This window comes from Parambassis ranga, chromosome 13, assembly GCF_900634625.1.
Source record: "Parambassis ranga chromosome 13, fParRan2.1, whole genome shotgun sequence".
Classification (NCBI taxonomy): Eukaryota; Metazoa; Chordata; class Actinopteri; family Ambassidae; genus Parambassis; species Parambassis ranga.
In genome coordinates, this window is record NC_041033.1 from 15,649,008 (window position 1) to 15,673,156 (window position 24,149).

The 24,149-nt window shown below is 40.9% G+C and overlaps 1 protein-coding gene across 3 annotated transcripts in view; it reads left to right on the plus strand.

The window, feature by feature from the left end:
• The window catches only part of cadm1b (cell adhesion molecule 1b), a 129,160-nt gene extending 105,957 nt beyond the window's left edge, over positions 1–23,203 (plus strand). For 2 of the 3 annotated variants that reach the window (XM_028419751.1, XM_028419752.1), the window contains 6 exons: positions 1,546–1,707; positions 3,425–3,521; positions 3,793–3,965; positions 11,317–11,367; positions 20,899–21,027; positions 21,178–23,203. In XM_028419751.1, coding sequence (XP_028275552.1) covers positions 1,546–1,707; positions 3,425–3,521; positions 3,793–3,965; positions 11,317–11,367; positions 20,899–21,027; positions 21,178–21,296 — 731 coding nt within the window. In that variant the 3' untranslated portion in view covers positions 21,297–23,203. The remainder of the gene's footprint in view (positions 1–1,545; positions 1,708–3,424; positions 3,522–3,792; positions 3,966–11,316; positions 11,368–20,898; positions 21,028–21,177) is intronic. The other variant, XM_028419753.1, reaches the window with a different exon arrangement.
• Positions 23,204–24,149: the final 946 nt, after the last annotated feature.

The following is a 24,149-nucleotide window of genomic DNA, read 5'->3' on the forward strand; positions in this document are numbered from 1 at the left end:
TTTATAAATGGACTGAACTGGAAAACATAATCATGAAGGAGGCATCACCAGAACCAAGAAGAGGGCTGATGTGTGAGCACTACCGTATGGCCAGAGCTTGTTTATTGTTCTGCTGCATTTCGAAAGCCTCTTCTTTCTCTTTACATCAGAGTGCAACGATCCACTGAGGAGTGTGACACACTTCAAACTTACATTGTGCAGTCTGACTGAGATTGCAGACCAGTGTGACATACAGTAAACGTACATGATTGTTGCTGTTGTTGTTGCACAGTCTACATGTAGGTCTGTGGTTGTTTTGGGGGCAATTAGTGTGGATATGTGAGAAAATAATGACTAATCACCACACTCCTCCAATTCACACTCCACTTCACCCAGCTCTTTGGCACACGGAGTGCTGCTTCTGGCAGGTGTGCTCGGAAATGACCTCGTTGACCTCACAAATGCGGTCTAATGTGCTGTGCTTTGGTGTTGTGATTGCATAGTGACCATACAGCTGTTCATGAGGACTGATATTTGGCAGTACTCTGGCCTAATTAAAAGATGTTTGAGATGAGCTAATGCTGTGCTTTCTTTCTGTTGATTTGATGTATTTTACAGTTAACACTGTACGGTATAACAGTGGATGAGCGTGTGGTGGCCAAATCCTGTGATATCAAAATATCAAGTTGGCTACTGTTTCTGAAAGGAAAGCTTTTTATTGTAATGCCTTTTCTTCACAGTGTCACACTTATTATTTTATTTCTCCCATGATTATGATTATTACTGTTATTACTCTCTTCAAATGGTCAGTGTGTTTTGCTGCTCTCTTACTGCAGTTGGCAGAGTGGTGGAGTTTAATGCCCTCAAGTGCACTGACCATTTACTGATCCCAGTACTTTAAATTTTATGTAGGCAGGTCTTAGGTGGGTGGGTGTGTGTTACATGGGGTTAATCTCCATCAAGAGGGCACATATGTGTGTATTGGTGATCATCAACTGTGGAACAACAGTGTTTTGCCCTCCCTGAGTCTAGCCGGGTTCCCCTGTGACAAGGCTGGAATGGAAGTGTGCTGCAGGTCAGTGTGGGGCTGTAATTATTTCCTCACTTCATTAAGTGCGAGTAAACCATCACACTCAGCACTGCGGCTAATGTGATGCCCCTGTGGCATTGTAATGCTCTCTAAATGAATGCCCCTCTGACAGCCTAGGGCCTAGTGGGCAGCAGATTACTGCAGGGTTAGCCCCAACAATGCTCAAAACTCCAGCAGCAGCAGCAGCATTCATTATCAGGTTTGATATGACCCAGCCGCTCCTCACCGCTCTCATCAGAATCGAAGGCCTCAGGCTGGTCTGAATGCTCTAAAGTCTCATTCAGGCATCACATCAGTCAATCATAAATTAAATGTAAATGCCATCTGAAAGAGCTCCACTTTGACAGGTTATGCGCTTATAATAGCTATGACTGTTTGCTCATTATAGCCACAGCAGCTGGTGACCCTGCAGGATTTCTGGTTTGTTTTTTTGAGCTGTTTAGCCATTAACTTTTTTTCTTGTGACGGTTTCCTAGGTGAGATGACTCAGGTTGAAGAGATGTATGACAGGATGTTTACTGTCACCAGTCGGGTGAGATTTTCTGTCACCAAAGAGGATGATGGAGTGCCGGTGGACTGCATCATTGACCACCCTGCTGTAAAGGACCTCCTGGCTCAAAGACATTTGGAAGTGCTCTGTGAGTGACCCAAAACTGCACCATTTAATGAAAGCAGACCAGGATCTGTCCCTTGCTTTGGCTTGTTGACAGATTCTTACTCTGGGGCCTGTGCACAGGTTCAACACTACATTTCAAATGATTCAAAGACACCACAAGATAACCATCACAATTTAAAAAAGTAATAACAAACTGCAAAACATGGAAAACAGACCTCACTCAGAGACCGCTGACAGGGATCTGCTACAGGATCTTTTTAGACTCAAGGAGACACACGAATGCTCCTCTTTTCTGCCACAAAATATTCTGAAATGTTTAGATGTTATTACCCTAACCCTAACCCTAAGCTTTACCTTCACCTAAATAACACCTCTACACTCAAAGCAGCTAAAATAACACAACCCTGGGCTCTAATAGACAAATTTAAGAATCACCAGATAGAGATGAGAAGTGAGAGTCTACCTAGTCAAAATCAACCAGAAAATAATGGCAAAAACACAGATGTTACTGAAACTGTCCTAAATGCAACATAAATACTGTATTCATTATAATCTGCCTCTTAATCTGGAGTCAGATCTCACCATCAATCTGTGAGGTCACATATTTAAATGAATATGACTTCTGCTGTGCATCCGCGAGTTAAGATCTTTTCCTAAAGAGATGTGATGTAGAGCCTCCGAGTAAAAAAAGTAAATACAGAACGTAACCACCTGAAACAACTATTATGGCCCACCATTATTAGGAGCTAATTACATTCTGTTTTCCCCAGCTCTCTGCAGTGGAGGTGGTGAGTTAGAGTGGAGTCTCTTTTATTGGAAAAGGAAATATGTTTTTTCTTTCTGACATTAACACATTGCTTCAATGGCTTCTGTGGCCTGAAAGGCATCAGTACTTTTAACCTAACCATAGACTGTTGTCAGGATCAATGAACTGTATGTAACACCAAGCACAGATGAAGAGCAGTTTTGAAACTCGGCCATTTTGGCAGTTCCTGACCCAGAAAATAGGCAAAGAGTGTAGACAGCTAGTGAGCTGGGACGGCACCTGTCACTCAGAGTGACCACACCCTTAAATATGCACAACACAAGCTATAATATAATGTAAACAGCTGTATAATATTATACTATATAATCATTATACTATACTGCAGTAGTTGCAACTCTTTTATGTAGACCCTGTGACCCTCGAGTCATAGCTGCACAGTATGTGTTCACTGCCCTATCTATTGTGCAGTTGACATTCAGTTCTTAGAGTGTAGTAGTACTGAAATACAGTCACTAAAAGGAGAAACAAAAACATGTTTTTCTCAGGTGTCAAATGATATTTAGGTGTTTTGTAAAAGGTGTATTGATGGAAGAGGTAATACAGACTGCTTTACACTGTTAAACATCAAAGAAAGGTTATGGCACCCTTTTGTAGTCTGTATGGAATATTAATTTTTTTTTCAGGTAGATAACTGTTTTGTCTGACCTTTCAAGGAAAAAGAGAAAGCTTGACTGGAACCGCTTGACATTTTGGTAATCTTTGGCTAGCATTGATAAGAAGGAGGGGAAAAAAATCATTTGGCTGGAAGGTAGTGCAGACTGACTGGATGTCACCTGAGCACGTCGGATAATCATGTCATCCTCCTACATGTTTCACTCCTGGCTGTTTTCCTTTCATTTAGACTTCACTTCACTGTCCAGTAATCATTATTTTGGCTACAGGTGTAGAGTAAATACTCGTCTCTCATTTTTAGATAAACCAGAAGTGAAGATTGTGGTGACATATCCTGAAGGTTTAACCAGAGAAGGAGATAATCTAGATTTGACGTGTATTGCTGAAGGAAAACCACAGTGAGTATTCACACAGATGGATGCACAGCATCACTTATACTGTATACTTCCACTGTATTTACCATGTTCTCCAAACCTCACGCCGCCCTAACCTTTACATTTCAGTGTACCGTTTAAATGTTACCAGTTGTTAGCATGCTGTAGAAAGTATATCATTAGACAGGGCCTGCCAATGGTCCCTCTCAGACAATCTCAGATTTGACCTTTACTTCAGATTTCTAGCATGGATAGACAGAGCCTGAGTGATGTGTGTGGTATTTGTGCTCTCCAGTCCCCATCAGATCAACTGGGTGAGAGTAGAGGAGGAGGTACCGCCTCACGCTGTGGTCACGGGCTCTGATCTCTACATTGAGAACCTCAACAAGTCCTACAATGGCACCTATCGCTGCGTAGCATCTAACGCTGTTGGAGAGGCCTACGACGACTACATCCTCTACGTGTATGGTAGGTATCAGGCTTAACTGATGTTTGAATGGCTCCATCACTCTTTCACAGCAGGAGACAAACTGTGTTGCTCATACACATACATACTAAAGCTTTGCTATGTCCTGGAACAAGTAGCCTTGCTCTATTGTAAACTCTTATTGTCCATGCAGCAGAGCTACGGGAAGCCCACACCTTTGCCACATGTACAGTCACATTACACAGTAATTGCTTTTCTATTGTTTCTTTCAATATAGGACAGTTCACCATTCATTGCCAGGTCTTTTTCATAAGTAGCTGCACTCTAGTTGTGTCTCACCTCAGGGGTTGCCTAATTTGATGCTGCATTTAAAGACTGATTGTGTCTTAGTGGTTTAACAAGGCTGTTCTAGTTTGAGGGTTCCTCAAAATGTGACAGAAAGGTGTGAAGTCCCTTCACACCTTTCCCTCGTTGACAAGGATCCACCTGTAGAGCCCTCCTAAGCTAAATCAGGATTCATTGCATTGCCAGGGATGGTCTGTTTTTTTGTACCCCATGAGAATACAGAGGACTCCACAAATTGTGGTGAAGGGGTATACTTTCAAAAAATCTTTGGCTTCGAGGCCTTCACAGTTTCCAGTTTTTCAGGGCTTCCACATAAAATTCTGAGACAGAACCCCCCCTTCAGCAGTGAAGAACAAGTGATGCGACAAGATTCTCAGGTCCACATCCTTCCTGCTCACTCTCATGGTGTCATTGTTTGTGTCCTTCAGAAGATGCAGCCTTGAATTGAAAATATGCCTCTGAGTTATTATCAGTCTTATGTTAATTACCCTGGTAATGTCACCTACAGCTCTTAGTGTAGATGTGGAACAGGCTGCAGAGGTCTGACAAGCTATACATTTCCAGATTTGTTCATGTCTTTGTTCTTTTTTTAACAATTGAGGGTTTGCAGCTTCAGCCAGTACTGCCTTAAGTGCTTTGGTGCATTTTCACACTCTCACTGGAGCCACAAAAGTGTTCAGAACGTCCCTCTAGTTGTTACGATGACCGTGTAACTGTCTATTAAAGTTATTGTTACGCTATATTTGAAATTTCCCTTCAAGACAAGTGATATTCTGGTTACAGTTATTTAACCATAAAGCTGCTTCTGCAGCTTAGCTTTTAGACACAGTTTGCGATCTTCTTCTCACTCAACATATTAAACACATCCATCACGTCCCGACTTCACCAGCTAAGACAACACACAACGTGCAGACATGCATCGCCACATTGTCAACATCTGATTTATGTGCATACATAAAAAACTAAAATAATAACAACAATGAAAATTAGTCTATATTAGCTCTTTATTTCTTAAGATTAAAACTTGGCTTTGGTGCTGTTGACTCATATTGAAGTGGGTGGAATTTCAATGTGTTTTGCAGCCAACCAGTAAAGGGCAGTGGAGGGACCATCTCTCTCAGGACTTGACTTTAAATGCCACAGACAGTTTGCTCCTCTTGGTTAACCTTCCTTCACTGATGCCTCATTTTCTTCTTACCTCAACATGACTGTCAGCCATTTCACACTAATTGTTGTTTTTGTCGTTTTTCTTTTCAACTCATCATTGCCAGTAAATTCACTTGGATGCATCTGATCTGAAGAAAAAAACTTTTTATCACAAACAACTAAGGCGTTTAAAGGCACCAGGCATGTTTTGCACTTGAATCCCCCGGAGGGTACTGTTTGAAGTTTTTTAAAGTCAGAAGGACTTCATCTTTTCTAAAATCTTGCATCATGACGTCAGTGAGTTACACACTCCTCGGGCCTTCATTTCCTATTTTTTGGTGGCTGGCAGGGGTGATTGGGATGAGTGGGGAAATGCATTTTCAGCAGGTGCAGTCATTGTTGGAGAGTTTAGCTGTGTCTCCTTGGAGTGCTTGCTCCCTGCTGTTTAGAAAATAATTTTGTATTTCACTCCCAAATTTCAATTTGTTTCTCTCTGTGCCAAAAAAAAACATTGTTTGCCAGTGACCATACCTGAAACAAGGAATAAAGGGAGGAAATCTGATTTTTTTATGCTCTCCATTAATGAAGCATGTACATGCTATTTTCTTCCAAAGTAGATTTTAAAATGGACTTTTAATTTGTCTAGACAGAGACTAGAAAGTCTCAACAAATTGTACTATGACTATGTTTCGCATGTTTACAGTTGCATGGGTCTCTTAAAATGTGAATATTTATATCTGTAACTCGGCATGAGTGTCTATACGATATATCCCATTATTATCCATTTATAAGTCTCACAGTTTGGTCCAGATTCCAAAAGCTGATTTGAGTCTGTCTTCTAGAATGTTTCCTGTGCTTTTTGTGTGTTCTTCTAAACCATGCTATTTATGTGAAAGGGGAAAAGAAAGTGACAGGGCAGCTCTGTTTAGAACTTCCAAAACATGGTGGTTTATATGGTACAAAGCATATTATTACGTCTGATTCATCACATTGATGCAGACTGTTAGATTTGGCCCTGCTCTCATATTTAAACCTAACAAGCCCAAAGCAGCGGTGTCAGTGTGAGATGAGAGGAGCAGAGGTTCAGGGCGTTATGCTAAAAGCCGTTGTTGAAAATGGGCTTTTTTGTGTGTGTGTGTGTGTGTGGATTTTGTGCTGGAGCCGATTGCAGGTTTCTGACTGGTGATATTGTTTTGATTATTACTCAGTGTGCTTGTTTAGGTCATGTTGACAGCCATGAACTGTGCGTCAGAACCCAGCAATGCAACACTGTGTTTATGGGGGGGTGTCTGCAAATATTTATGATGTCAGTTACTGAAAATGTGCAAAATAAATGCATTTGTAATGGTTTTCACGTCAACACTATTTCACCAATTGTAGGGTAAGCAGTGAATAGGGTTTTAATGGAGGGACAAGGTCTTGGGCAGAGGTAGGAGAAACTGTCAGTCAGAGGAAGAGTTGGAGAAGGAGATCAGGGTGGTGGTGGTGTGTGTGCCCAGGAAGTAGATTTCTACACCTGGAAACTTTAAAAAACTTGTGAATATGACTGCCTCCTGAATGGTTTACTGGATGGGTGTTATTGATGGTTTGAATCTGCAGGAAAAAATAACCATGTGGGGGTTTTAGGAATGTCTTATAAACACAGCAGGACCTCGCTAATCCAACCCTCAGAGGTACAAAGCAGAAAGGCACTGACAGAAAAAAAAAACTCCCAGCACGCCATTAATGGAACACATAAAGACTGTCTCACCATCATGCTCTATATGTTGGGCTGATGTTCAGAGAAATGATGTGTTTATTTTACCAGCTGACGTGTGCGACTTTGTCACTGTGACATAGGTTCCCTATGACTCTCATAACTCTGCTGCCCCATGGTTATTCATCATCGTGCTCTGCCAGGCAGATGATGACATCTGCTTGTTCCCAATGGGCCCATAATGATCACTCCCAAACAAAAGGACAGCATATGCCTGCAAATAGCTCACTCAAAGCACACTTATTCAAGCTATTATGACTACATTTCTAATTGCTGCATAACGATTCCCTCTGAAGCTAAGATTTAGTGAACGCTGTGGGTAAATCCTCCCTTATTCTGAATGAGTAAAAAGCATGTTTTTTTTTTATTCTCCTGCACAGACCTTTAAATTAGCAACATAACACTTGAATACAGTTTGAAAGTTTTCACTGAATTGCCTGTAGGCGTTTCAGAGCTTGTGCGTAGTGCTGTTATGTTCATGTATCATTTGATTCGTGCTTGCATGACCGACTGAAAAACAACAGGAAGCAAATGTTCACAGGGTCCAGAATAAAACCTACCCTATCTATTTTATCGATGTTTGTGCCTTTGGCCATGACTTCTTCAATTAGTAACTTCCTATCCACATATTTTACCACTTTCCATTAAACAGCATTTCTCTCTGGTGTGTGAGTGTTGGAAGCTCTATGACTTCAGCTCTCTGTAATGAGACACAGGAGATTGGTAAAAGGTGCTCAAACTGCATAGAATTATATCTCCCACTCCTCTTTTTCTGAAGGATTTAATGCCAGACAAAATCACTCTGTGGTCCATGTGAGGGTTTGTTGTCCCAGACATAATCATGCTTGCTACAGTTGCGTTAATTATGGTTTGCGTCTGCAACATTGGTCGTGGCATGATGACCTTGTGCTATTTTTGTGTAGTTTTTTCAGCAGCTGTCCACCATTCTCACCCTCCTTTTTATTCCAGTCTGTTAACTTTGTTCAACAAAATTACCATTTTCTTCTCTTCTTATCTGCTATTTTCCCTCTTTTGTTGTTGCGATTTATGAGCTCCTGTTAAAGCCATCACACGCTTGTCAACGGAAGCCTTTTGTTAAACTAAGGTCCTGCGACAAATAGTTCTATTTTAATGAGTTGTTTTGTTCTTGATAAATATTTGTGCGTGTGAAGTATTGTAGGAACCAGGTTGAGTTGTCCATCAGTTCTCTTTTCTTTCTTCTATCACTTTCTAGTCCTTCCGGCTCTTCCTGTTTCAAAAAGATTAATGACCTCTCACTGTGCAACAGCCTGGACAGTCGTTAGGCAAATATAATTCCACCTTAAAATCAAGTTCTTTTGTGGCACATGTATGTTGTTGATCACGATGTTCTCCATGAGAATGTGTCTTAACCAGGCTGTGAGGCTGTGTGCCCCCTGGTCGCTGTATGTTTTGCAGACAGCTCGCCCTATCCCCCCCCCCACAGAGGTGACCGGGTGCTATAACTCACATGTGCTGCCCGTTGGCAGGACAACAGCCCGCCCTTTAACACCGCACTTTCGCACGCACTTGACTTTTTTGACCCATAAATCTTCCATGGACAAAAAAAAGTCAAAGATTCATAAGCCACTGGAAATGTGTGGTTCTGACACAGCTTGAACAGAGGGGACCCGTGGAAGGCTGTCAGGAAACGATGTCCTTGTGAATCACACTGTGTGTAGTCAACACCTCAGCTTGTAGATTAGTTTTTTCACAATAGGAAATCATTAGATAAATTGTAGCAAGACTCTTTTACAGACACTTCTCATTATTTGTGAAGAAAACAGCTATACAACTTGTAATGTAAATTTGAACTTTTAAGCAAGAGCAATAAAAACAAACAAAATATCCACCCTACTGTTGTGTCGGCGGGCAGGTTTAAGCAGGCATAGATAAACAATTTCTTCTACATTGTTTCACTTTATGGTTAAATTTTCTCATATCACATTTCTCACTGATACAAATGCTCCCTGAAAATATGGTCTCTCGAAAAAAATACACTCATATTTCAGCCCTCATAATGCTGAGCCCAGAGTCATCCAGCCTGGAAATTGCCCATGGAGAATTCCTGTTCGTCTGGATATTGTATGTGCCACATCCTATCCCAGCCTTTGTGAAGACCCTCATCCCTGAATGGCCAATTTCCCCCTTTCCAGACACTGACATTTCAGCTATCACACTGCCTTCGGTCACAGGAAAAGAAATCAAACCCACCCCCCACCCAGCCCCCTCTTTCAAATACTGTCAGAGGAGAATCTCTTCCTGATACCCCGATACCCCCCTACCACCATCAACACTACCTCTGCCATATACTCCATCCCCGGCGGCAACATTATGCTGTCCTTGATGTTTTATCATTAGTTTGGGAGTGTGTGGTTCCCCACTGCTGTCTTTTGATGGAGTGCAGACAGTGAAAGCTTGGAGACAGCCAGCCAATTTCCCATGCTGCGACTCTCCCACAGCAAGGGGTCGTGCTATCTTCCCCCTGCAACACAGCCTGGCATATATTCCCCTGATGAGGAAGCTTTCAGCCCTCCTTAGTGCTATTGCATACCTGAATTGCCCTCCATTTTGTCTTTCTGATTATTTTGTTTTGGGGGTTAGTGACAGGCCTAATCAGTGCGGCAAGGGGCAGAGGATGCTGCTCGGGGCTCCGCCGTGCTGCAGCAGGAGACCACCAGAGTGGTTAATTTGCAATCTGACTTAATTATTGACTGTGGAAAATGGCAATGATTGCCAGACATTATTATTCATAGTTAATTAGAAAATTTAGTTAAAAATGAAATATAATACACCACAAGCACAATGTAGCTTTTTGTGTGTGTGTGTACTTTTAGCCTTGATGGCGACATGGCTCTGACGTTAGTAGTGGACGTTCATGATCCCCACATGATGCATGCAATTATTGGGGCATTGATTTGTGCTGTAGCACCATCACAAGGTTGATGTTTTTGCTTTTAGTAAAATATGTCACACATATTTATGTTTAAAATTAAGACAAAATATGGTATACAAATGATCCTTAGTGCTATCATTCTTAGGTTAAAGTGTTCAAGAGGACCCAAATGCAAACACAACGCTGAGATATCCAACATAAAGCTTAAAATCCCTTAACAGTAAGTTCAAAATCCTCAAGACGAACTAACAAAAGGCAAAAAGGTAACGTTAACTAACCAAAGAAACACTGAAAACACAGATGAAGCAGGACTACACAAACAAATGTGGACCAAGGCACCAAAAGAGTACAACAAGGGAGCACAAGACTTAAAAACCTGAGGAAAAACAAGTCACACGTGAAACATATTAGGGCGGGGCAAGCAATCACAATGGAGGGAAAACATGAGGAAGTAAAACACAGGCACACTTTCAAATTTAAACAGGAAATAACAGGGAAAGGGACAGGGAAAAATAATACAAATATATCAAAATAACAATGAAACACCAAGGATTGAACTGAAAACCAAACTGAGGATCATGACAATCATGACATTAACATTTTGTTGTCTGGTCAATTATGTTGAGAATTACTGTGGATAATCATAAAATCTGGTACAAACAACCCTCTTGTTGTTAATTGTATTAAAGCACCCCTGAGGTATTGCTAAAAAAAACACATCCTCTGACGTCAGGTTTCTGTCTGCTGTGAGTACAGTGAGCAGCCAGATTGTCACTTCCAGCTTCAATCTGCAGCGATGTGAACAGGACAGCCCCTGTCCAAGCACACCTTTGTCTGTAAACTTCAGCAAGCTTTTGCCACCTCACCTACAAACTCCATCTGTTTCCATTCACACAATTCATTCTGCACTGACTGAAGTCAAACCTTTACATAGTCAGTGGCCTCCATGCTGCTTTCTACTGTCTATGACCTTGGTTGAATAGTAGGTATGTAGATTATAGCAAACTAACAAGCCCTGTTTCTGTGTTCATTTGGACTGTTGTTGTGAAGGTAGACTTTCCCCCACCGTAGCTGCCAGCATGGACTAAAGTCACACAGTAGCTAAAACATGAGCATGTTATTATTTTTATAGTAGATCTTCTCATCTTCAATGACTTTTGTCTCTTCCTTTACTCTTGTCCTTCTTTATTTCTTATACATGTTCTTTATTTTTTTTACTCTTTTCATCTAGATGCTCCCACTACTATCCCCACACCCACCACCAACCCAGTCAACACGCAAGGTACTGTATGCCCCCACTGCTGTCCCTCTCTGCAATCATGTGTGTGTGTGTATGTGTGAGCTTTGCATGCAGTGTGTGACCAGGTATTGGGGTGGAAAGAGAATGAGGGCTTGTATCTACAGCTAAGCGAGACTGTGGATGGCCAGTTTCAATCAGATAGTGCTGCTGATAGGTGACAATAAAGGACAGGCAGTGCAGGGCTGTCAGAGACACCTGTCACAGCCTTTCCAGTCACATGTTTGATCTGAGAAAATGTACAGACTCTGCTTTGCTGTTCTGCTATCTTATCAGCATCTGCAGCTATATCTCAACCGGCCCATCCATCATATTATAATGCCCTTTACATCTCCTCTACAAATGCCAGTCACATTTTGTCTTTGCAAACCTTGAAAAACATCAATATCTGTTTTTTTTTGTTTTTTAATGTAAATAAATACAGTTATTTCAGTTGGAGCTACTTTGATTAACGTCTGTTGCAAATTTTTAATAATAACCATTAAAAAAATTATACTTAAAGCTCAGTTAAGGCTAGACAGATGCAGAGGCAACCTTGGGAGTTGACATTTGGATATGCCAGAATGTGACATTTTCATACAAAAAATAAATAAATAAATAAACATATCCTTTAAGAATAGATTGGTGTATCAATGGCTGCTTTAAAGATGTCTGCTCCTTTGTTGTGACCACTCTGCATAAAAATCTGGGCACATAATAATAAGTTTGAAACTCACAGTGTGCAGCAGTGTCAAGTTCCTATATTCAAATGTGGCTTTTCAAGTATATATGTATGTATATTTATTAAGAATAGGGTTGTATTTTTTTTGCACTCCTTGCCTTAACTCTCTTCTTACCATGACACAGCGCTTTCGTACTGCTTCTTCAAAATTAATGTCCCTTCTCCAAGTATCTGCAGCAGTGTATGTCATGCTGCATGCTTACAACCTCTCTCTCTCTCTCTCTCTCTGGGCGTGGCTCAGCCAAACAGGAAGTCGCCTGTGCATTACTCTGCAGTTTTCCTTTAAGCTTCTCTCCTCCTCCTCTTCCTCTTCGTCGGAGTTCCACTGACGCAGCCGTCTCTGTGTTTTTTTCCGCCATAACATTCCAGTAATTTTCGAAAGACAGGCTTGAAAGAGGATTTAGCGTGATTTATGCAGAACATGCTGGGAGGATGTAATTGAGCTTTCTTGCAGTTCACTACTCTTCTAAATACCCTGTCACAGGGGCAATGCTATAAGCTGGCTTGCAGTAGATTGCTTTTGCACTACCTTAATCAGCATAACAGCACAGTATAGTATTCTCCTCTCGCCAATAAGTATACAGCACTTTTTCTTATTCTTTCATTATAACTACAGTGTATGTTGGCATAGCCACTGCTGCCACCAGCTGTGATTTTCTGCTGTAATCAGAGGCCAGTGAACCACAAATGTGATCTGATGTTAAAGGCACAGTCAGTGCATTTTTGGATGCATGTCAACACATCTGAATCAAAGTCTGTGACAGCATATATACACAACAACAACAAGATAACACAACCACATTTCTGTGTGATGTTTTGTGTCTTAATGACTTCATGCCGCCAGTTATTTTATGTCGTTATGATCATTGAGTCTGGTCTGTGTGTGTTAGTTTCAACTATGTATCAATATTATATTAGCATAGACAGTAAAGATGGACCTGCATGGGATAGTTAGCAGCCTGTGACTGCACTCAGAAGCAGCCTTTTCCTAAGCTGTGTGCAAATTTTAGCCTTAGTAGTTTTGGAAAATTACCTTAAATACAAATTATTTTATTTTTTTCTACCTCAGCATTTTAACATGTGGATGATTCCCAGCTGCTACAGGAAAAGCAAATAAAGTAGAAATACAGAATTGAATACATATATTTTAGCTGTTTTTATGAATTATTTTACTGCATAGCTCCATCCAAAACAGAGTATTTATACAGCACTTAGGGCAGAGACAAACCAAGTGAATTAAATACTCTGTGTAGAATAAAAGGTCTGAATATTGTACTTCATTATAGCTGATGCACAAAGATGATTATTTCCTAAATGGTACTTTTTCTTCTGTAATGTTGTTTTTCTCCCCTCTTGGTGCAGCCTCAGAAGGATCAGTCCCAGAACTAAACATAGTTTTGTGCAGTCAGGGAGCAAAAGCCACAGAAACTCACAGTTGTTTGTGTTCTTTGCTGTTTCATGTTCAGAAAGTTTTCACAGGAGTTCATATTGTTGGATCTTCCAGTGTCTTTAAAGATGCAGACAGTGTGTGTGTGTGTGTGTGTGTGTGTGTGTGTGTGTGATAAGTCACTGCTTCATATAAGAACATCTCTTTTATGTGTTGGAAAGTTTTCAGACCTTGTTTCTCTCTGTGTTTTTATTGAATATTTACACTGAAACCGAGCTTTTATTCAACGTCTGGTATCAAAGTTGCACCACATATCTGAGGCCTGCTCCGTCACAGATCCAAATTTAATCCAGATAGAAGCCGTTTTAGCAGGGATGCCGCAGAATGTTGTGTTTTTAGACAGTAGACAGTTTACAACATCATGGAAACAAAAAAATGAGTATGCCACTTGTTCGTTGTCAGGGGTTGTATTTCTTCTGGGCAGGGTGGGGGGGAATTTACTCAGAATCTCTAGCTCCGAAGGAATAAAGAGAGTCTGTGGCGATAATACTCCAGCTCGTCAGATGCTCAGAGATGATCCAAGGCAGGGACATCATATCCTGGCTAAGCCTGCGGTAACCCTCTCTCCCCCCCAAGCTTGTCGAGAGCCAGAGGAAAGATATGGAACAAGGAATTATGTTGTAGACTTGATTGAAAACACCCTATGTTTCCACAGATCTGCAGTCCGAACTAAATTGTTGTTTAGGATGCTGTAATAGGAACCATTTTTTGCCTCCCTCCCTTTTCTCCCCTCGCTTTTCTCTCTGAAAATTGTTTTAAGATTGGTGTTGATAAAAATATTGATGCACTCATCTGCGTCGTCTTCAATTATTACCCTGTGCAGTGAGTGCTTTTTTTTTGCTCCCTGTCAGGTTAAATACAGGCTGCCCTGCCTCATTGCTGGAGGTTGTTGGGGCAGTCTGAAATTAATACCTGCAGACACTGGAAAAGGTTTCGGGTTGAGAACATTATTATAATTATTAGAATAAATGCATCTATAAAGGAAACAATAACTAATATAGGGGTAATTTGTCATTGCTGTTTTTTTTGTTTTTTTTTACACCCTATAATTCAGGAGGAAAGCGTGGCTTTGCAGTTTAAAGGGGGGGATTTCTGAGGTCAACATCCTTCTGTTTTATCAACAGCACAAAACTGTAAATTAACTGTCAATAAGAGCTTTGCAGGCAAACATTAAACTATACACATATAACCTGAGTCTGGCCTCTACAGCACCCTTCAGACACAGTAATACTATTAACAATAATGCTGTTTTTATTGCTTGCTCGGCTCAGCCGTCTGGGATTTGTAGATCTTTACGACTCTTAACAGGCGGCGCACAGGATACATGCGTGACTTCGGGTTATTCCCGCGTCTTTGCTTTGACACAACACATGAGATATTTTATGTCCAAGCAAGGAAAAAAAAAGAAAAATCACATGATCCACACAGCCAGATGGTATTTCAGAAATCCATTGCTGGCAGGTTTTCAGATGTGTTTTGTTTGCCGTGTTCCTCCCTCAGCACTGGTACTGGTACGTTTGGCTTGCTGGCAGGTTTCCACTGCTGTTTAGTCTTGGGATTCAAGTCTTAACTCCTCGTACACTATTGACTTCAACAAAGGCTGCTCTGGGTGCATTTAGTATTCAACATAATTAGTCATTAAACATTTACCAGTGTTGTTTTAAAATCTCACATGGATCATTTCTCTTTGAAGTATTTCATTGGAAAAATTAAAGAATCATTTAGAAATGCTAATTATTTTTTTTTTCACTCACATTTGTTTACTCTTAATTCCCAGTCGGAATTGTTTTTTGTTTTTTTTTACCCTGACCTGCAGTATTGCTTTTTCTTTTCTTTAAACTGTTATTAAAGAAAGAAAATAGTGTAATGGTCCATTTTAATTGGTCTCCAGGGAAGAGGTTAGTAATGCTGGCGCACTCAGAAGTCTTTCACTGCAGTAATGTTGTTGTAAATGATTATGAGTGCTCCTCTTCAGCACATGAATGATGCCAATGAAGTCTCACCTGATACAGAGTAGTTTTTACTGCATGAGGCAACTTTAAGGAGAAAAGATTTCTATTATTTTGTCAACCTTCATCCTTTACCTTGATCTCCACCAGGGCGTGCAGATGGCTAGAATATAGATGGGTGCTAACCTCTTTTATGTGGAGATTTTTTTGCCAATCTCAAAAGATGCAATACACTGCCATTGAGGAGTTGGAGTCCACTGACACAATCTCATTTCAGTGGCTGTTTTATTAGCTGTATTCAGGCCTTCAGTTGCATCTGAGCACCTCCATTAAATGTCAGTGCTCTATTTGTACATCTTCGAATCATTGTTTGGGTTATTACAAAGGACTCTGGGAATCTATTTAGTGGGGCGAGCAGTGGCATTGGAAATCAGCTGAGGACAAAGTCGTGCTCTGTTGATGGTCTGCTACAAGAGCAATACAGAAATGATTGCCCATGTATGTGCATTTCATTACACTTGTTTCCTTTTCGAACGCCCAAATAATACAGGAGCCGCTGATGTTAGCAGTTCAACGCTCACCAGGAAAGAGTTACTGTGAGAGTCTATTCAGTGCAAGCAAAGGTTTGTCTGTATCAATGCTAGAGAGCCATTGTTTCAATTATATCCATGTAATTACATCTATAAATTGTAATCTGTTTGTGGAGGTGGGTGCATGTGTGATTGAAACGCTTGTTTATGTGAGTGGAAAACTATTAAAAGGAAAAAGATGGGAAAAAGTGAAATTACGTGTCTGTGTAATCAGCCCGGTGACGGCTCTGATCTGCACGCCGGCAGCGGTCGTCTGATAGGACGCCGTGTTGCTGACCAGAACAACAATTAGTCATTCCAGTACGGAGATGGAAAGGTACGACAGTAAAGCATGTGGTACTGGGGAGTTCAGCAGAGCAGATTTCACCGCCACGCCGACACAGGCATCAGTTGCAAATCCTCTTTATTCCCCCATAAATCCCCACGGCTGTGCACATCCTGTCAGGACGCCGGTGTGGGCATGTCAGCACTCCCTGATCGAGCAGCGAGCAGAGCTGTGCCGGTGGTATGGACACCAGCCACATTACAGACATAATCAAATTCTACTTAATTCAAGTGAGAGGCCACAAAGGCTGCTGTAATAATATTGTCTTTTTTTTCTACTGCATGCACCTCCTGGTATTATAACTGCATAGGTGGACAAACAGGGAATAGCACTCTTGATCCTTGGTATTCTACAGCACTGAATGACAAACTAATCCACACAGCAAGGACAATCTCAATAGAGCATGACAAAGATCTACTTTTGCTGAGGTCAGAGATCAGGGTCACACACAGATCTGCATCTGAATCCTGAAGATGATGAGTTTATACTTTGTCCTCTGAGAGCAAAAAATATAGTTGCACCTCAGATAATCACATGTAGAGTATTCTCAGTACACTGATGGCTGCTTGGTATGCGTGTGTTTGAATGGGTGGGTAAATGCTATGCTATAGGAATGCAGTCATAGTTGAAAAGAATTTCTGACATCTCAGTCTGCTTTCTCTGAAGCTTTCTGCCACTTGTTGGATTCATCCTCGGTGTGGATGGAGTTGTCATGGAGATGATTTAGTCAGTCTGCATCTGTAAGGGATAAATCATAAATTTACATTTTCTAGATTCTTCTACAAACAAGACTAAGCTTAGAAATCTGTGTGTGTGTGTGACGCTCTACTGCACAACACACTTTATATATAATCAATGTTGAAATGTTATAAAGGGCTAGAATCAGTTTTAGCACAAGACCTTTTGGCAGGTAAGGGTGAGGTTTTATTTTCTTGCTGGAAACTGGGGAGTACTTCATCCCAGCACTTCATCAAATCAGCACAACCACACTGCCAGTGCTCAACTCCTGTTTCTATGACAACATAGACTTGACTGGACAATGACCCATGATAATAGCAATATGTGTTTGCTGCAAGATGTGGCCTTCGCCATCATGGTGGTTCCAGACTCCGCCCGATTCATTTAACCAAAGGTGGTTAGCAACGCAGTATGTACCCACATGTTATGCAGTCAAACCCTTTACCATGCATGCATTCAATTTAAAAGAGAGACGTTTTATTGTAACATGGAGGTCAGTGAGGACTGACTGTTTATAGCTCTTATGGCCTTTCTTTCCTCAGTCCTAGATGTTTCCATTTGCATAACACTCACCAGCAACATTAAGTGATAAGCTGATCTGTTTATGATTGCTGCACATATTGTTACCAGCACCAGCACGTTTTGACATGACGCCACATACAGTAGATTCCACTTTTGCACTCATGCCAGGTTTGTAAAGCTGGTAGAAATGTTTTAACCACAAGCATGTACAGCAGCTAAACAAAAAAATCAAGGCAAAAATCAGTGAAATAGGATACTGGGGAGGCATTCATTGGTTAAATACACTGGCACTTAGGAAGATATACACTTCATGGACCCAAGTAGGACCAAAATGCAGACAACCAGGACCCTGGTAGCAAACTAAAAGCAATATTTTATATTATATATTACATTTTATATTTATTTGCACAGTAGGTCCAAAAACGCTGCACCAATTATTTCCTGTGATGCAAGCTGCAGTATCTTTTCATTATCAAACACACACACACACACACACACACACACTTTTATATTCATATAAGACAAATCTGCAGCTTAGGCCTATTGACGTTTATATTTGCAATCATCTTACGATTCACCGCTTTGTTGCACTGCATTTTATCACAGGTCTCTTAATCTCTCTACAATATATTGACATCTCAAAATAAATTAAAATGAGCCACATTTATTGCCTGTATATTGAATTTTAGGCCATGTTTCTGCAGCCATCCTCTGTAGCAAATACAGAACCGATAAGCAGAAAACCAGTGTGTTCAGCAGTGTACTCAATGCAGGGGACATGAAAAGCAACCAGCCATAACAGGTGATACTGTAGGTGTTTTCACTTTCTCTCTGACATTTTTTCCCTGATAGAGTCTTGGTGCTTACTCAGGGTGAATTTTTCTTCCTTTTAAGTAAACCTCTCCCTCAGTGTGCAGAGGCGGCCGAGACCCTGCATGTTTCCTTGTGGATGTGTCAAATGGAAGACAGCAGGGGAGCAAGGTGAGGGCAGGGAGGTGTGGGGTATAGGAAGAGAGGAGACAGGACTGTGCACAGGCCATTTAGTGGGTGCATGTTCATTAGCATGGAGCATGGGCCGTTCCCTCTCCTCGGGGAATGAGCTGTGCTATCTGACAACCCTGATACAGTAAACAAACTGCACCTTGCACATCTCTGCTTCACACACACCGACGCACACCGGCGCTCCGTGAAGATGAGTCCATTTTAGGAGAGCGCTCAACCGCAACAAAACTTTTCTCATTAATTAGTTTCATTGTAGCTCCCGTTCTAAGACATCCTCGCGCTGAGTAAATGCAGCTTAAGTAAGGTGTTGTTGTCTCTGGGTGGAGATGTGACTGTGCCACTTGTCTTGGATGGCTCAACTCGACTCGAAATTCTGCACTCCCTGCTCCTCTTTTATCAAAATCATTCAAGTTCAGAGCATGACTAGTGAGATTGATGGAAAATTGAGCTGCTCTCTCATGCAGCAAAGAACAGTGCAGCCATTCCCTCACCCGCCACTCCTCCATCAGTCCAAATGTGCACAGATATGGACTATTGATAAATGCCTGTGAACTATTCTGAGACTGGAAATTTTAAGGCTTCACATTTTGCCTTGTTCTTCTGTGGTGCATGGATAAATCTGCCTAAGTGCTAGACAGTGATACTCCCTGACACCTGAGGCAGCCACGTATTTCTCTGCATGGGGACACCGGGCGCCAATTTATCTCCAGACTTGTGTCTATTTCTGATGATTGAGCTCTATAACTTCCAGAAATGGCCTCTTAAATCACAGTATATTTTACAGTGTGTGAACTCTCGCTGAGATTGCAGACAGTGTCTACTGTTTCATGGTGGAATAACTGTCTTAAAACATTTTTCAACATCGCTCTCTTGAGGGGCTCGAGCAGCCATTTCAAATGTAAAAGGTGCTAAAAAAACGTTCATGTAACGAGCTGGGTTCAACTGTGCAACACCACAAATGTGTGTTTTATAACCAGGAGAGACATCAGAGTTTTTTCAGACTTGTTCGGGCAAGAGATACATTTTAGATTTACCTTCTTTTTCTTGCCAAAGGTTGAATAAGAAAAAAAAAATCAATGGCACACATAAATATGAACATTCAGCTGCTGTAGCTTAGCATTGCACAAAGAGAGGAAACTAAAAATCACTGCGCAAAGCCAAGAAATAACACAAAGCATCTGGGTTTTATATGAACTACACATATACAGAACAAAACTGTGCCCCCTGGAAGTCCAGTGCAGAAAGTGCTGCTACATAACCAGAGAAAATGGTGGAACTGTGAAAATTCGCCTTCCAGCTTAAAACAAAAAAGTAATCAGAAGGATCATAGAGCAAAAATGGTTGCTTTTTTTTTATCTCTATTTGAAATCAAGATGGCCATCCATCACTCATAATTCCTCCGCACTGCCTACTGCCCATTGGCTCAAAAGTCTACGTTTGAGCTCATAGGATATAAATTCAGAAGAACTGAACTGTGATTTATGTCACATGGCAGACTTCTGCTGGTTGATAAGCAAGTTGTTTTGTGTGCAGGCAACATGGAGGGATGGTATATTTATTCATGCAATACCAATAATGTGATAATAATGATCCTGTCATTCAACTCTGGTTCAAAATCTGCAACAATTTCCTTTCATTTACAAAAGAGATCGCAGACAGGAGTTAGTTTTCTATCATACTTCGGCAAGAAGTGAACAAACCTACTCCCCAAACATTTAATGTCTTGATTTGTTAAGTTTAAATGAACAATAACACTTTTACATGAAGCTGGGACAGAAACTAGTGAGGAAAAAAGTCATATTGTATTGAGTAAAAACAGGATATTTTGGTTTTATTGGCAGCGGTTTGAAGGATTTGTCAGCTAGTAAGAACTTAATATTTTTTAGCCCATTTGTGGGACGTTCAGCAACATATTGTGTTTCATTTCCCATCCTCCATGGACCAAGTCGTGCCATGCCATCTTCTCATTATTACTGGTAAACAACATAAGCTGGCATTTTTCTCAGCAGCCCTTTTTTTTCCAAGTGTTCCCACTCTGTGGTTAGGTCATGCTAAAATGCCTTGAGACAAAACAAACCAATTTAGTTTATGTTGGCAGCCTAACAATTTAATGGCCGTAGCTTCCAGTGCAGTCCACGCCTGTGTGGAGGTATTAGTTTTGTTACTGGCTGAGGGGGGTTTGCTCATCATGAAATTATTTACGGTTATTGTCCTGTTTTTAGACTCCAGAGCCGGCGAGGGGGCACCACAGAAAATTGACCATGCTGTCATCGGAGGAGTGGTTGCCGTGGTGATGTTTGCCATTCTCTGTGCACTCATTGTTCTTGGTCGATACTTTGCCAGACACAAAGGTAAAGTGCTCGGCAGTGCAATCATACTTGATCATGAACACATCATAGAGTTCAAGTGTTTGTTTGTTTGTTTTTTGTGAGTGGAGTGCACAAAGGGACGAGGAGGTGGAGCAGGTGAGTGGCTTTAATTTATCTGTACTCTTTTTACAGGAACTTACTTCACACATGAAGCCAAAGGGGCGGATGATGCAGCCGATGCAGACACGGCCATCATCAACGCAGAGGGAGGACACAACAACACAGACGAGAAGAAGGAGTATTATATCTAAACTGGACAGGCCAGGAGAGACGGGTGGGGATGCTGATGGTGGTGGTGGTGGTGGTGTTGTAGGAGCATGATGTCTAACTCTGATTGGTTACGAGATGGCACGTTAGGGGGGCGAGAGGGCCACATTTAAAGAAGAAAAGATGAAAGAAAGTAGGACTGGCATGGCCAAAAGGTGAGAAGAGGCATTGCTGAGTCTCCTATCCGACCCTTCCTGGACTGCTGGGGCCTATTCTGTACAGTTCAGTTATTTTACAGACAATTTTGTGCCTTGTTCTATTTCTTTTATTTGTTTTCTTGTTATTTTTTTTCTTCCATTCACATGCTTGTTGGGTTGAATTTCTTTCCTCTCTCCACCTGATGTTTCGTTGGGCTTTTGGAGGAGATTAAAAGGGGTTGGTGTTTGTCCATGTGTGCTGCAGCTAGCATTTAGCTCAACCACACCTTTTGCTTTTTTGAGTAATCTCCAGAGTTCACTAACTGGAACACAATGTCAACACATTAATCCACGCTGGGTCAAAGTCCAACAGTGCCTGCAAATTCAACAACCCCCATCCCCACTCCCCCAACCCCCACCCCCCACCCCCTGACCCCACCATGCATGCAGGTCTGATTGATTTTGACAGATTTCAGCTGAGCCCCTCGGAGGTCGGGTTCACTGTGTTGATTACTTATTTAAACACTTGTGAGTAATTAAACTCATCATAGAATGTATCTGTTCATGAAGTAGGAGTGCCGTTACGCATCATTTCTCACCAAACCGCAAAGAACCTCTTGGTGGTTTTGAGATCTGACAAATAGTAGATGTAAGGTCAGTTTAGTGTTTGCATAGCCAGTTGTGAAGCACAGTTTGAGACAGCTGTAATGTGCCGTGATACGGAGTTAAAACTTCTATAGATTTCATTTGTTGGTTCCTCCCCGACGACTGTATTAAACACGGTCTCGTGCTCATAGTTGAGATACAGCAGGAGACTAGAGAGCTTTACTGATGCTTGTGGTTGGATTTGACAGTCAGGCTGCCCAGACGTTATATTAATTGTAAGGTCAGATTTTAATATTGATGCACAGGCTGTGTATGTAAAAAACTGCATTGATTATAAAATCTTTTTTTTTTGTATTATTTGTTAGCTATTGCTCCAGCCTGCCGTGTGTGTGTGTGTGTTTGCGCGAGCTTTTGGTTTAAATATAGCATTATATTTTCTCATATTTTCATACTACCCACGAGGTCGACCCTGGACCAAAAATAATAATTAAGCGAGTGTGTGTATATATACAGTAAATATTACAGCATAGGCTGAAAGTCTTGTTTGCAGAGAGCTGCTCTCTAATAGACATTTTTCTGACCATATGGAGAAATATTACCAGGACTTTGGTTCTATTAATTTCCCACAGTTGTATCTCTATTTGATTGTGCTGCATCAGTGATCTATACCATAAGAAGGTACGATCATGTGACACAATCCATAAAAAATTAAAAAACAAAAATCACAGCTGACTTTTTTTTTTTTTTGCCCTTGCCCACACGCAAGCAGAACGGCACCTAATCAGTTACATTTCCTTGCTGCCTGCAAAGACATTTTACCTTTGGGCTGTCTTTGATAGCTTGTGAGGGCTCTTGGCCTTTACAAGTTATCAAAGATTTGCTTATAGCTTTAGACCTGGTTTGAGAAAGATCACTCTCCTACTGTCATCCTGCAGCCTCAAAACTTCTTACAGAGGAGCTGTTTACTGTTAAAAAAAAACGTCTCTCTCTCTCTTTGTGTTCACAGATCAGCAGTGTGCACATGCTTCACGCCTCTCGCAGCTAGAAGAGTAAAAGCTGTTAGATACAGTAATTAGTGAGCGATTTCATTGTCATTGCCTGAAAATGTAAAAAAAAAAAAGAAAAAGAAAAAAGAAAGGAAAAAAAACTGTAAATGTGTTCTGGAGAAAGGATAACCACTGCCTTAAACCCACCTATTGATACGTATCATTTTAAGGAAAAGACTGAAGGACTTAATTTAGTGCCTTCTTCTTCTGATTTCGAGGCATCTGGTTAGTATGGTACAGTATCCTCATGTACACTCCTACAGTATACCTTGTATATTTCTGTCCTTTCTAACTTACAGGGCCAATACTCACCCAAGTTGTCTGTGTTCCTGCACCATAGATTTTGCATCACTGCAGCATAAATAAAAAAAAACAAAGTATTTCCTTATTTATCGGGGTGGTATGGCAGCTTCCACTGACTAGAATGTTGTTGTCTTAATTAATGATCATAAAAAAAATATCAAGCTTCACTTCATTTGTTATTTATTTGGATATTTTCAAGGACAAGGCTCAATAGTATTATCAGCAGTGAGTAATACAGTACTAATAGCTATAATAAGCTACAATAAAAGTTGTTTTTTTCTGGACTGTAGAGTTTTCGGTGTCATGGAAACAGCTATGTGCATGACAGAAATTTATCCTAGAGTTTGATATTTATCTTTAAATGGTGACTGCTGCTTTTAATGGAGGAACATTAAAAGATTGTCGGAGGCATCATTCTAAATTTCTGATTTGTTTTTAAAAATACTTGATATTTAGTATGTTTGTTTTTCACTCTCTCAGGTTCATGAGTGTTAATAGTTGTGTTCGTTTGCATCTCAGGTAGAATGCAAATTTTATGGCCCCCCGAGTATATACTGTAGTATACCACATCTATGGGAAAAAAGTACGAAGTAAAAAGAAATCACAAGATGTACATGTTTTTTTTCTCAGTTGTACATGTTTATGTGTTCTTAATATGGTGCACTGTTAACGGTAAACGTTCAATATTATTTTACATAGACCTAGTTCACAAAGACAGAAAACTAGATTTGTTAAGCAGATGAAA